The sequence below is a fragment of the Tenrec ecaudatus genome, chromosome 18, assembly GCF_050624435.1.
Source record: "Tenrec ecaudatus isolate mTenEca1 chromosome 18, mTenEca1.hap1, whole genome shotgun sequence".
Taxonomy (NCBI): domain Eukaryota; kingdom Metazoa; phylum Chordata; class Mammalia; order Afrosoricida; family Tenrecidae; genus Tenrec; species Tenrec ecaudatus.
This window is the reverse complement of record NC_134547.1, coordinates 73003327-73017064: the sequence shown is the minus strand read 5'-3', so window position 1 is coordinate 73017064 and position 13738 is coordinate 73003327. Positions and strand designations below refer to the sequence as shown.

Here is a 13738-nt window from a genome sequence, read left to right as displayed (position 1 = left end):
CATGCTCCTCACGGCGCATCCCCCAACGGAGGGGCCTTCCAGGAAGGACCGCATCCTGCTGCTTCCTCCAGCCGCTCCTGGGAGGATGGGGAGCGGGTCCCAGTCCTGGAGTGGGAGGGCTGGTGGGTGGCCGGGCAGCTGTACTGCTCACAGAGCTTCAGCAGCTCCGACAGGATGAAGACTGATGAGGCCAGGCCGGTGAGGAAGAGCAGATCTGGCCACGGGAGGGGAGGGGAGGGGAGGGGACCTTAGCCAGGAGGAAGCACCGACGTTCCCGCAGGGGAAGATAGAGGGAACAAACTGGGGGACCAGCTCCTGCCTGACTGCCCAGCAGTCTCAGCCCCCCCCCACCCCCATGAAAACTGCTGGATAATGAGACCCCGTCCCAGACTGCCTGGGGCCCCTCACTCACCGAGGGCACCCAACTGCTCTGTCTGGAAGACCCGCTGCAGCGGGGGCAGGTAGATGACAGCGAGCTGTCCCAGGAGCGAGCCCAGCACCGAGTAGAGGAAGGCGCGGTTCCTGAGGAAGCCCACCTCCCAGATGAGCTTGGTCTGCGGGGAGAAGCGTTGAGGAGGGGCATCGGCGGGTGGACACAACCCCTGTCACCGCTGGATCCCCCCCTGCCTGCATGAGGCCTCACCTGGGAGCGACAGGTGAGAGCGTTGAAGAGGTCAAAGAGCACAAAGCAGGTGAAGGTCATGGTGGTGGTGCGAGGTGTGCTGGCCTTGTTTTCTGGGATCTGAAACCCGGGGGGAGAGGTGAGCAGGGAGGTGAGTCTTGCCCATGGGCCCACCCCCCCTCCTGTGATTGTGGAGGACATGAGAATTGTGAAGGTGGGGGGAGGAGTTCCGAAGCTGGAATCGGAGCCGGTCACCTTGGGTACACTCAGCCAATTGGGCTGTTGACACCCAGGGGATTCTCACAGGACCGGCTCAAACAGCCACCCTTATGGGAGCAGAAGGACTCCTGGTCTGAGCGGCTGGTGGTTTCCAAGGACCGCCTTTCTACCAGCCTATCACCACCGTGCCGGGGGAGGACAGGTGTGTACCTCTATGCCTGAAGCCTGGACAGGTGGAGGGAGAATTCTATAGTGATCTCGTGGGGCAGTAGGACACCCCCCACCCCCCCGCCAGGTTTCCTCAGCCATCAGTTTTAGGGAGCAGGCATGCTTGTTGCTCCAGGGGTATACTCCAGAGGTGGTGACACCCCTATAATGAATCTGCCTTAAGTGATGACGGACCAGGAAGGCCAGGGAGTGGACTGCTGGGCCCTGAGCACTGCCTCCCCAGGAGTGGGACAGCAGGCCCCTCCCTAATAGGAGGGCTTAGAGGCCCACAGGCTGAGGTCACTTGCTGGGCTGCAAGCTCTGGGCCCAACCCTAGACTAGCTCCTAAGCTCAAGGAGTCAGCAGCTCAATCCCAGCAGCTCCTCTGGAGGAACCTTGCCATCCTTTGGGTTATTACACCCAGTGTCTGGAGGTGGCTCAGGTTGGGGCTGACGGATGGCAGTCAGCTGGATTAGAGATGTGCTGCCTTCAGCCTGCAGCTCAGTGGTCTCTGTACCACCCTGCCTGTCACGCACCTCCTTCCAGAAGACGAAGAGGGTCCCACTGATGACGACGGCTGCAGACAGCAGGATCTTCAAGATGAGGGATCGGCTAAGGATCGTGTCCCCAAGGCTCCTGGGTGGCTGGCGCAGGGTGTCCTTGTCCACTGGCTCCATCCCCAGGCTACACAGAGCAGGCCAGTGACACATGGCTGAAGGTCAACACTACAGGGCCCTGGGCCTGTCGTCCTCAGCTCTGGCACCCCCCGAGTCTGATCTTGGCTAAACTGGTCCTCACTCTTGGGACTGGTCCTCACTTTTGGGGAGGGAGCTGGCTCCAAGCAGACATCTCCTGCGCCCCCTTCTCTAACCACACATTTATTGGGGGACCCACCTCTGTGCTGGCGGCCCATCCATGATGATGTTAATCCACAGGATCTGCATGGCATTGAGCGGGTTGGGCAGGTTCAGCACTGTGGACAGCGTGATGAGGCTCAAGGCAGAGATGCTCCTGCAGGTGAGGGCCCCACTGTTAGTTCAGCCCCAGAAGCACAGACCTCCTCAGCCCCGATCCCAAGGGCCGGCTGACTCACGTGCTCAGCTGGAAGCGGACGAAGTTCTTGATGTTGTAAAAAATCCCCTTGCCCTCCTCCACAGCGTCTCTGGAGGACCGGAAGCAGCGGTTCAGAGAGAGGTCAGTTGGGTAAAATGAGGCTGTGGTTAGTGTGACATCAGGCCTTCTTGGGGGACACGCTGGCTCTCAATAGGTTGGGCTCTTTTAGACTACTTACTCATCAGCCCGGGGACCACCTGGTACCAACATTAGCGTGACCAGTCCAGGCAGTGCCCAGGATCCATAGGCCACTTGCTGACAATGGCCACCAAATGTATCTGCCCTGTGAAATGATCGAGCCTGTCCCTCTAACCAAATTCACCAACCTGCCCCTCTAACCAAACTCACCGTGACCCTGTAGGATACAATAGAGCTGCCCCTGTGCCTGTCCAAGACTGTGGCCCTTTACAGGAGTAGAACGTCCCCTCCTCCTCTCTGGGAGCAGCTGGTGGTTTCGAACTGCTGACCTTGTGGTTAGCAGCCCAGTGCTTAACCACTATGCCACTCTGCCTTTAAAGGCTGAGTCTTTTGTGCATTAAACCAAACTCACTGCCTTGCTGAGTCAATTGCCACTCGTAGAACTGGCCTGTGGGTCTGTCTGTCTTTAGCAGAGCAGACAAGCTCCATTCTTCTCCCATGACATGAGCCACTCACTGCCACCAAGTCAGTTCTGACCCACAGCAGCCCAGCTGCTTCCCCAGGCTGTCACACCAGCCTTCATGCGAGCAGCCGGCCTCACCTCCCCCTCCCTCCCAGGAGCAGTTGGGGGTTTGAGCCATCTGTGGGGCTGTGAGCAGCCCGACCCCTAAGCCCCAGGGCTCTTGCTCCTGCCTTAGGGTAAGGCTCTCTGAGGACGGTACCTACCTCAGGGACCAAGGGGACTGCCTGGCCGGGGCCAGGTGAAAATGGGGGAAGGATGGGGACCCTGAGTCACTGGATTAGACCCTGCCTACGTAAGACATGTTAAAAAAGAAAGGGGGTAAGAAAGGCAGGGCTGTAGGTGCAGTGGGCTGCCTCTCAGGCTTGCTCCGCCTCTTTGAACTGCGAACAGACCCCAAGGTTCTGCAGTGAACCCAGTGTGAAGAAACCCTGCTGCTGGTAAGTGGATCAAAACCCCACCCACCCACCTACCTCGCTGCACTCCTGATGGCTGTGACTGACCCAAGCAGCCTCTGTTAGGAGCTGGTGTGGATCCAGAGGGAAAGGATCAGACTGAGAGGACGACTACAGAAGCCTAAAGCAGCCCTGGTCTGCAAGGTCTGCGGTTCGAACCCACAGCTGCTCTGCAGGGGAAAGATGGGGCTTTCTGCTCCAGCAGAGAGTTACAGCCTCAGAAACCTACCCATCCTGTAGGGTCATTGTGAGTCAGAATCCACTCGAGGGCAGTGAGTTTTGTCTTTTTGAGTCATCAAAATATCTATTAAATGTTTCCCAAATAAGGCACGTTAATGAATTGGGGAGGGGGGGAGGTTAACGCAAGGACTCAAAGGTAACCAGTGCCCAGGAATGTACTGCTGGAAGCTGTCTTTGGGTGTAGACCCCTCAGTGTGTCTACTGCCTGCTCTACCAGACACTGACCTCATTTTATACCTGCCTGTGAACAGGGGCTGGGATCATGCCTTTTCTGCCTGCAACCACAGCGGTGTGAGTGGCATTTTCAATGACCTATGAGGGACACTGATGGCATTTCATGGTGTCCTTGGGACCCCTTCCAGAACCAGGCTACAGGGGGCCGGCTTTCTCAGCCCCTGCCACCAACCCAGAGCTGTGAGCCCATCTGAGCCAGAGCTCAAGCCCAGGGTGTGGGCTTCAGGGTATGTGGGTGTGGCCCTCCTGCTGCAAGCAGCCTGTTTCCGGCTGCATGTCCCACTCTGCTGAGGGCACAGCTTACACAATGGCAGAGAAGTCATCGTCCACCAGCACCATGTTGGCAGCCTCCTTGCTGACATCTGTGCCTGCCTGCCCCATGGCGATCCCGATGTCCGCCGACTTCAAGGCCACTGCATCGTTCACCCCATCCCCTGTCATGGCCACGATCGCCCCCGACTCCTGTAAGGCCTTCAGACATGGAGGGGAAGGAGGCCAGTCAGAGCCTGGCTTCTGGAACCTTCAGCCCACCCACAGCGGGTCCCCCTCTGGCAGACTGGGGCCTTGGGCAACTCAACCTCAATTTCTCCACCTGAAAATTGGGGTCACAGGCCCTGAACTAGATGGAGCCCAGCACACCATCGATGCAGTGTCTAGGCCAAACCATCCCCACCCCTCCAGGCCCAGTCTCCCATTTTTTGCTCAGCCAGCCCCAGGATTAGTGGGCACAGCCCCCTCCCTCCAAGCTGGCACTTGTACATCCCAGCATTCCTTGCAGCCAGACATGACAGGTGACCAGGCGCAGCCAATGGGGTTTGAGCACTGCATGCTCCTCCCACTGGCTGTGGAGAAGCAGTGGCATTGGGTGGAATGAGGCAAGGTCTGGACAGTGGCCTGGGGGGCACGTGCTGCCCAGCCCCTGCCCACCCCCCCACCTATACATACCCACCTTGATGATTTTGAGTTTGTGCTTTGGGCTGGTTCTGAAGAACACGGATACCTGGGGCAGATACACAGTGGGGCAGTGGGGCAGGGACAATAGTGCTGACTCAAGAGCCCCCCATGCATCTACCCTAGGCTCCCTACCACCCTATAGCCAGGGAACACTTCCCTGGGCCCCCACCTCCACACAGAGCCCCCCCCCCCCATCTGTGAAGTCCTACCTTTCTGACGTGCTCGGCCAGCTGGCCCTCCTCCATGCTGTCCAGCTCCTCCCCAGACATGGCCCTCAGCTGCCCATTGCACAGGCCAATGCTTCTTCCTTGGGGAGGACATCCCTGAGGGCATGCTCCAAGGCCTGAGAGCTGGCCACCTGCCCCCACTGCCCCCAGCGAAGAATAAACACCACCCACTGCTGACCCAGCCCTGGCTGTGTGCCACCCTTTCCTGCAGAGAGGAAATAGAGATATGCCATCCCCCCCAAGGGCATGCTGCTGAGGAGTGGTCTCACTGAGGCCAGAGCCACCATCTGCCTTGGGGCAATAATGAGAACAGTCCACTGGAAGCAGAGCTGCCCCTGGAGACAAAAGTCGGGCTCCGGCAGATACTCAGACACAAGGGCTTTCTCCATTTGGGGGACCCCTCCCCCACAGGCAGAGGGGACAGAGACCCCATGGATGGAGGAGCACTGGTCCAGGACTCTCAATCTTTTGCCATCCTAGTACCACACCTGTTTTACAGGGTGTGGCTGGGGGGCTTTCACTCCTCCACCTTCTCCCACCCCACTTACCGATGGCCAGGGCCGTCTCCAGGGCGTCCCCTGTAATCATCTTCACGCACACCCCCGACTCGGAGAGCACCTGCACGGCCTCCCTCACGCCTGCCCTCAGCGGGTCGATCATGCCTACGAGCCCCAGGAATGTCAGGCGGCCTAGCTCGGGCCCAGACGCCAGAGCCAGCACTGAGGAGAGAGCGAGACAAACGGGTCCTTGGGGCCGAGGGGACATTGCACAGAGGTGTTCACCCTGTGGACCTCAGGCAGCAGGCCAGTAAAACACATAGACATTCTCTTCATCAGTCTCCAGGAAATCAGTAGCACTACCAGGACCCACAAGAAGGAGCTTCAAACTGCTGACAGATGTTTGTTACAGTGTAACATCTTATAACATCAACAATGTTACAGCGTAGCGCCTTATTACACGAGCAATGACACAGTGTAACCTTATTACACGAGCCATGCTACAGTGTAGCACCTTATTTTATGAGCAATGCTACAGTGTAGCACCTATTTTATGAGCAATGCTACAGTGTAGCACCTTGTCATCTGATCTCCCTTTCAAGTTGGTTTCCATTTTCAATGTGGCCTGCTTTTCCCTTGGGGTTTTTCTGTTCCTGGTTGTAAATGATTGAATGATTACACCCTATCAGAGTGAAGTAAATGCTGTAAAAACTTTTTTTTTAAAGCTCGTGGAAAAAAGACTTCTGTTGTCTTTCCTTCCCTCTCCTTGCATTTTTTATGGCCCCTTAGACAAGGCCTATCTGCTTTCTGGCTGGTTCTTGTGAACCAAGACATGGGCCACGGACTCTCTCCTAACTACCAGAGTGCCTTCCAATAACAGGAGAAACGGAGGCACGCCATTCACCCTTGAGCCCGAGGCAGCCATGCACCCTGGAATTGATCCCAACTCACGGTGACCCTCTAAGGCAGTTGAGCTTCCTGGGTGGGCCCCTAAGGGACTGTCTCTAAGGCTGGGATTGCCAGGTCTTCCTCGGCAGCACACCGGGAGGATTTGCACCACCAGCCTCAGGTCCCCAGGCCAGTGCTTACCCGAGGCTCCCCCAGGACCCCTGCTGCACTGTACAGACTCCCCTGGGGGGGTCAGTAATATGTGAGACAGCTCTGTTGGGGGGGTAGGTAGGTACAATGGCTCTGCCCCAGTAAACAACAGTATCCCACACCCGAGTTCTGCCCCAAGAAAGGGGAACATGCAGCGGGGCCCGGCAGGCAAGCTGGCGGGGCATGCAGGGAGGCGTGTGTGTGTGTGCGTGTGCATGCATGTATATGTGTGTGTGTCTGCACCACTTCTCAGGAGGGAGATCGGCACTGCTCAGAAAACCAGACATGGCCACGTGCTCATACAACTGGCCCTCTGGAGCCTGTGGCAAGGAGGGGTTCCCTCTCATCACCCTGGAAACCCACGCATGGTTACGCACGCTGTCACACCGATCCCAACAGGGGCCCTGAAGGGTGGCGCAGATCCTCTCCACGGGCCTCCGATGGGGCTAGGCATCCTCATTTTCTCCCTGGGAACGGCTAGCAGACTCCACCCACCGACCTCTTGGTTCCATGTTGAACTGCCAACCACAGGTCAGCAGTTCCAATCCACCAGCTGCCCCGTGAGAGAGCGACGAGGCTTTCTACTCCCATAAAGAGCGAGTGTCTCAGAAACCCAGGGGGCAGTCCTACCTATCTCGCAGTGCTGCCCCTTGGGCGTCAACTCGGTGGGTTTTTGTTCAGTTTGAGGTTAGGAGCCGCCAGGGCTCAGGGCATTTAGGGGCGGGGGCCGGGGGTCTTTATGGTCTGAAGAGGCTCAGTGAGGGAGTTGCTGCAGGGTGCAGATGGTGTTAACCCACTTTGCTGCCCACTGAGAGGCTGGAGACCCCACTCCACCCAGAGGGCACCTTGCAGGAAGGTGAGCTACTGTGGACCCTGGTGCACAGCTCTGCTTGGGCACACAGGGGCACCACACTCAGTTGGGGTCCACTCTTGGGCCCCAGCTTGCTTCCCCTCCACCCCCCCCCACACCTTGACACAGCAGTGCGACGGCCTTTCTGCTAGACACCCTGATGGACAAAGGACCCCTGGCTGGTGCCCCTGAAAGCTCAGCATGCCAGGCCACTGACCTCGTAGGCCCAGTGAGGCCAGCCTGGTCTCCTCCTGCCCGTACAGTGCCTGCTGCTGGGGGGTCAGCGGCAGCGGGAGGCCCCCGTGGTTGTAGGCGGTGCAGTGCCGGGTCACTTCTTCCAAGGCCCCCTTCATGAAATAGACCTCATCCTGCTCCTGGGAAGAGATCAGAGGGAGGAACCCCGTTATGGGGCACATCCCTGCTGGGCAGCGTGCACCTCACTACCTTGCTCCAGCATAGTCATAGTGTGTGTGTGTGGGGGGGGGTGGGGTGAGGGGCTTGGGGGTCGTTATTCAACGATTGGAGAGCAGTGATCTCACCATGGAGCCCACCCAGAGTCCCCAGGGAACACAGTATCCGTATGGCCTCATGCAGGGGTCTGGGGAAGGGCCCAGGTGAGGCTCGCCTGGCTGGCCCCCCGGCCTAACCTGAGCCAGTACTTTAGACCGAGGGCCCCAGGAGATGGCCCCAGACAACCTCAAGTTCCAACTTGTACTTTAGAGTCCCTTAGAAACAGATTTCAAAGAGGCCTGGTAGCGTGGAAGTTAAGCACTTGGCAACTAACTGGAAGGTCAATGGTTCCAACCCGCCAGGGGACCCACAGGTAAAAGATGTGCGTTCGTAAGATGCAGCTCAGGAAACGGTGTGCCAGGTGACATGCACCAACAGCTACAGTGGGGGTCCTGTATGTGTGGGTGGGGGTAAGTGGGAGGTGGGGGTCATTACTCAGCAACTAGGGGCCAGTGGTCTCACCCTTGAGCCCAGTCAGAACCTCAGGCTGTAGATGTTGTACAGTCTGCAGATCATTGCTCTGTCACAAAGCGTTGCTAACTCAAAAAATCAAACTTGCCACCATCCTGTCAATGCCCATGTACAGTGACCCTATAGGACAGGGGAGAAACGCCCCTCTGGGTTTCCAAGAGGGTAACTCTTGATGGGAGCAGGAAGCCTCGTTCTCCCTTGGAGTGCCTGGTGGTTTTGAACTACTGAACTTGAAGTTAGCAGCCCAGTGCATGGCCCACGGTACCACCAGGGCTCCTACACAGGGTCGCTGTGAGTTGCAAACTACCGGGTGCTTAACAACAATGGGGACACCCCGGAGCTTGAATACCTTCTCTCCCCCATCTGGGTTTTGCTGTACATTTTAGAGGGGCCGGGCAGGAAGGGGCAGGGGAGCCGCCAGCACTCACCCCGTTCTTTGGACTGCATCGCACAGCCATCCACTTCTGCTCCGAGCTGAAAGGGATCTCTCTGCTCCTCACATAGCCATCTTTAACATCGCTCATGCCCATCTGTGAGGAGGAGACGGCGAGGGGTGTGGGCCGAGCCCACAGAGCCCAGTCCACATACCACCTGTGGCCAGGGGCATGTTGGGGGTGAGGGTGCCCCGGTACCAGACTCTCTTAAATGCCCCACCCATAACAAACTCCTGCTGCCTTTGTCTGTTTTGATGTGTGGGATCTGAAATCTACTTACAGACAAAAGGCCGTCAGGAATGTTCCAGACTTGCACCCTGCCTTGCCTGCACATCCGGTCCGACCCGTGGCAGCCAGGGCAGTGAGTCAGGGCAGAACTGTGTGCCACGGGGTTTTCACTGACTGGGTTTTCAGAGCTAGGTTGCCAGTCTTTCTTCTGAGGTACTTCTGGGTGGACGCCAACCTCCACCACCTTTTAGTTTAGCAGCCAGTTGGGCTTAACTGTTGGCAGCATCCTGAGACCCCTCTAGACTTGACTTCCCCCAGATGGGATCTTGTGTCCACCCTGGGCCAGTGAGGTGGCCCTGATGGGTTATCAACCCAGGATCCTGAGCCAAGGCTAATGTTTGTTCTGACAGCTTTGGAGCCAAACCTGTCCTAACCCAGGCACCCCATTACTCCTACAGTGGGCAAAGAACGGCTTCTTGGGCAACAGAAAATCCTTCTGAGTGCATGAGACACACACATACACAAACACACATATAAATCTATAGACACACAAACACATATACTAACACTAACACACACATATACCACAAACACATGCACACACACAAACACATGCACGCACATTTACACGACAAACACACACAATACCTAAATATATGCTCAGGGCATCTTTGTCCCTAAAATTTCTAGTGTGTGGTGGGGAGTGACGAGGGGGTGGGGAAAGTGAAAAGTCTTCCCAGGAGAGCGAATCAGGGAATCCTCGTTGGAAACCGAACCTCTTAGCCGGAGCGCTGGCTGCATGGGGTCAAATGCTGGCTGCTAACCCACAGGTCAGCAGGTCCAGGAGGATGAAGAGAACAGAGTCCTACAGCATGCTAATGGCACAGCGCAGGAACCTTAAACCCACCCTGCTGAGCACAGGAGCCGGCTGCACAGGGACACACGTGGTTGATCTCTCGTCCATGAGATAGGTGGTAATCCAGACACCAGGATGATCAGTGGCCATTAGGGGTGGGAGTGAGGGAGGAGAAGAGCTTTTGCTTCGAGGACACAGCATGCATGCTGCCGAGGGAGGTGGGGGAAGGGGGTGCGCTGGCGAGGGATGCAGAAAACGACGGGGAAAATGGTTCCACACTTGAAGAACATTGTTGGTCACTGAGTCACACACAGTTGCTGAAAGCGGTAAATGTTTCTACTGTGCGTGTTTTCACTGTAATAATAATAATAAATAACATCGCCAAAGAGGGGCAGATGGCCTTCAGTGTCTTGGACATCCTTCCCATGGGCAGCGCAGGCAGAGCATACATGCTACCACCCACCCAGCGTGGAACGGAGAACGTGCCCAGGGTAGACTGCCAGCACCCCTACCTTCATGGCCAGGGCGACCAGAGCCCCCTCCGTGGGCTGTCCCAGCACTGTCCCCTTCCTGATGATGGCGTTGTTGGCCACACAGCCTGCCTGCAGAGAGAAGGCCCAGGAATCTCAGTGGAGGACCCCGAGGCAGCATTCCGGGAGCATGTTAGTCCCTGGAGACTTGCTCCAGTTTCCGAGGGCCGTGGGACAGCGGACGCTAATTACAACAAACACAGCAAGCACTCAGGGGGAAGGGGTGGGGGGGGAGGGGTGTGTGTGTGTGTCTCTCATAACACAGGTGGGACGATGTCATGATCTTTTCATCCCGTTTTCCCACTGTCTTTCGGAAGCCCTCTCTGACTGACGGACATTTCAGTGAGCTTGGTGCTTTTCCTTTAAAAACATGCCCCCCCCCCCAAAATAAAAACATGTCCCCAGTACAAGGGCTCAAGGAGAAAGCAAATGTTCTGAGAACGATGATGGTAACAAACATACTAATGTGCTTGACACAGTGGATGGATGGATGGATGGATTATGGTAAGAGTTGGATCAGCCCCCAATAAAATTATTAAAAAATAAAATAAGAAGAGCTTATGACACGGAATCCAGGACAGATAAACCACTCAGGAGCAGTAATGAGATTAGTGATACTATGAGGGTGGGGAAAGGTGGGAGCGAAGGGGGAGAAAGGGAGGACTGGTTGCAATGATCAACGTACAACACGACCCCCACCCAGATGAACAATACAACAGAAACGTGGGTGAAGGGAGCTACTGAACGATGTAAGATAGGACAAAAACAATAATTTATAATTTATCAAGGGTTCGTGAGGGTTGGAGGGGAGGAGAAGGAGAGGAAAAAAGAGGAGCTGACACCAAGGACTCAAGTAGAAAGACAATGCTTTGGAAATGATGATGGCAAATGTGAGTGATACAATGGATGTATGGACTGTTATAAGAGCTGTAAGAGCCCCCAATAAAAATTATTAAAAAAAACAACAACATGCCCCCAAGTCTCCCGGCTCCACTCTCCTTTGGAAAAGTGGACTCTAACTTCCTGTGAGTGTGCCGTAGGCTGCCATGTGTAGCTTGCTCCTTCTAAGGGGCTTCCACCCCCTGCGGACCTGTCCCACTGCGGGGCCGCCAGGATGCTGGAGGAGATGCTGCTGGCAGTTGCAAACCCAGCAGGGTCTCTGGGGGCGGACAGGCTTCAGCAGAGTTTCGAGACCAAGATGGTGAGCAGCCAACACTAACCTTGAGTTTCCTACAGGATGTGTTCGGCTTCATGCTTTGGGAATGTCATCGGGGCGTGGGGGGAGGGGCGATGAATTGTAAGAGAGAGCCATTGTTTGGGGTGATGCAGAGGGCCAGGAAGGGAGGTCCTCCATGAGAGGGGCTGCCATCGTAGCTGCAGCAATGGACTTGAGCATCCTGGGGCATGTGAGGATGACCTGGGACTGACGTGTAGGGAGGAGCCGAGGGCAGAGGGCACTTAGTGACCAGGACCGTGTTGCCATTAGTTAGTTTCAAGGTGGCTCCAGGCACCACTGCCCCGCCCTGCACTACCCCCATGATCAGACCTGGGCCCCTGGGGTTCTCCCCAGCTGGCTTTAAGAGCTAGATCACCAGGCCTTTCTTCCAAGTCCAACTGGGTCTGGCAGCTCTGCTGACACCTACTCAGCCTCGAAGCAACACGAAAGCCTCCATGGGAAGGCGGGTGGAGGCTGGGCCTTGGCTGGGAATCGAAGCTGACTGTGCTATGTGGAAGGCAAGAATTCCATACCTGAAATACCAGCCTTCACCACAACAACCAGAAGCCTTTATCTTGTGCCCCCTGGCCAACATCCGATTCTCCGTGTCTCCCCAGGAAAGCATTCCAGCTCAACCCTTATGTCCCTCGGGCATTTTGTAGGCCTGTAACACTGCACCCCTGAACCCTGCAGTGGCCCAAAGGTCCCCAAGCACAAGTAGGTCTAAAGACTATCTCTCTTTTAAGAGAATCCCCATCTTAAACAAGTCATCATGAACCAAGGTGCTTTTAAAAATCTGCTTACCTCCACCAATTTTCCCACAGAGACGTTGGAAAATTCCTTAAGAACTTCCTTGCATGGCAAGAGGCACACGCTCCCTTTGCCACTGTATCCAACTCCGCTGACCTGCAGGGGGAGACCAATGGGGAATGTCACCAGCAGGAAGTCACCAGCAGTGCCTGGTCTGGGAAATCCTGGCTTCAGCCCAGCTCTGGCTGGCTGTCATGGCCGACTACACGAAACCAGAAGAGACCCGAATTTGTAAAATTGGATGCCATGGAATGATCACCAGAGTGGGAAAAATTCCTGGCTGGTGCCCTAGAATAAGAGACTTGGAAGAGGAATGGTTAGTACGTTCAGGAGCCTGATGCAGGAGACTGGATTAGCGGCCAGACTGCAGAGAGCAACACACACTGGCCGCCATATTTGAGCCGGACACCATTGTTCCCCACTCTGTGGGGCAAGACTTGTTTGCTAAGCAATGTGCCCATGGACCCATGAAAGGAAGATTAAACTTCTGGCTGGACTGCAGCTATAAATTTCTCTTGTTCCGGTTATCACACTGGGTCACTCCCAGTGTAAAACTTTGGGGTGGTTCTGATGTCACCCACCACACTTTGTGACGGAAAGGGGTGGAACCAGTTTGAAGCCCTGGGAGACACAGGATCTGGGCAGGGCAAACCTTTGGCTTACACGGAATCCGTTCTCAAGGGACCCACCTCAGCGTGGAGCCCATCGGAGGTCACCAGTTGGGTCACAGTCATCTCATTGGCCGTCAGAGTCCCTGTCTTGTCCGAACAGATGATGTTGCAGCAACCTGGGCCCAGGAAAGACACATGAATTTGTGGGAAAAGACGTCATATTACCACTAACTCTCAGGCTTACAGTGGTGTGTGAGAGACTCCATGCCTGCAGAGTCCCGTGGTGCATGATTCAAACCCACCAGCCTCCCTCATAAACAAAGGTGGGGCAGTTAACTTCCATAAATATTCATAGCCCGAGACCCTATGGGACAGGAACTCGACTCTGTCATACAAGGTTGCTATGAGTCAGAATCAATTCAGGGGCAGTCGGTTTGGTGGATGGAAATGAAGACTCATGGTGGCATCATGATGAAGCATTTGACTGCTAACAGGTCAGTGGTTCAAACTCACTAGCCACTCCTTGGGAGAAAGATGAGGTTGACTGTTTCCATCAAGGTTATAGCTTTGGGGAAACCCACAGGGGCAGTTTTCCTTTGTCCTCTAAGATTGCCATGTCAGAATTGACTTCATGGCCATGGGCATAATTACTAAGTGGTTACATGTTCTGCTAGCCACTAGGTTGGCAGTTCAAACCC

At 55.7% G+C, this 13738-nt stretch overlaps 1 protein-coding gene across 1 annotated transcript in view; it reads right to left on the bottom strand.

Annotated features, from left to right (window-relative positions):
• Window positions 1-8: 8 nt before the first annotated feature.
• The window catches only part of ATP2C2 (ATPase secretory pathway Ca2+ transporting 2), a 47503-nt gene continuing 33773 nt past the window's right edge, over window positions 9-13738 (bottom strand). The window contains exons 13-27 of the mRNA XM_075536748.1: window positions 13119-13216; window positions 12424-12525; window positions 10386-10475; window positions 8784-8885; window positions 7592-7748; window positions 5478-5648; window positions 4912-5009; window positions 4698-4748; window positions 4053-4219; window positions 2142-2210; window positions 1943-2059; window positions 1585-1732; window positions 644-742; window positions 413-554; window positions 9-214 (exon numbers count right to left, since the gene is read on the bottom strand). Coding sequence (XP_075392863.1) covers window positions 9-214; window positions 413-554; window positions 644-742; window positions 1585-1732; window positions 1943-2059; window positions 2142-2210; window positions 4053-4219; window positions 4698-4748; window positions 4912-5009; window positions 5478-5648; window positions 7592-7748; window positions 8784-8885; window positions 10386-10475; window positions 12424-12525; window positions 13119-13216 — 1817 coding nt within the window. The remainder of the gene's footprint in view (window positions 215-412; window positions 555-643; window positions 743-1584; window positions 1733-1942; window positions 2060-2141; window positions 2211-4052; window positions 4220-4697; window positions 4749-4911; window positions 5010-5477; window positions 5649-7591; window positions 7749-8783; window positions 8886-10385; window positions 10476-12423; window positions 12526-13118; window positions 13217-13738) is intronic.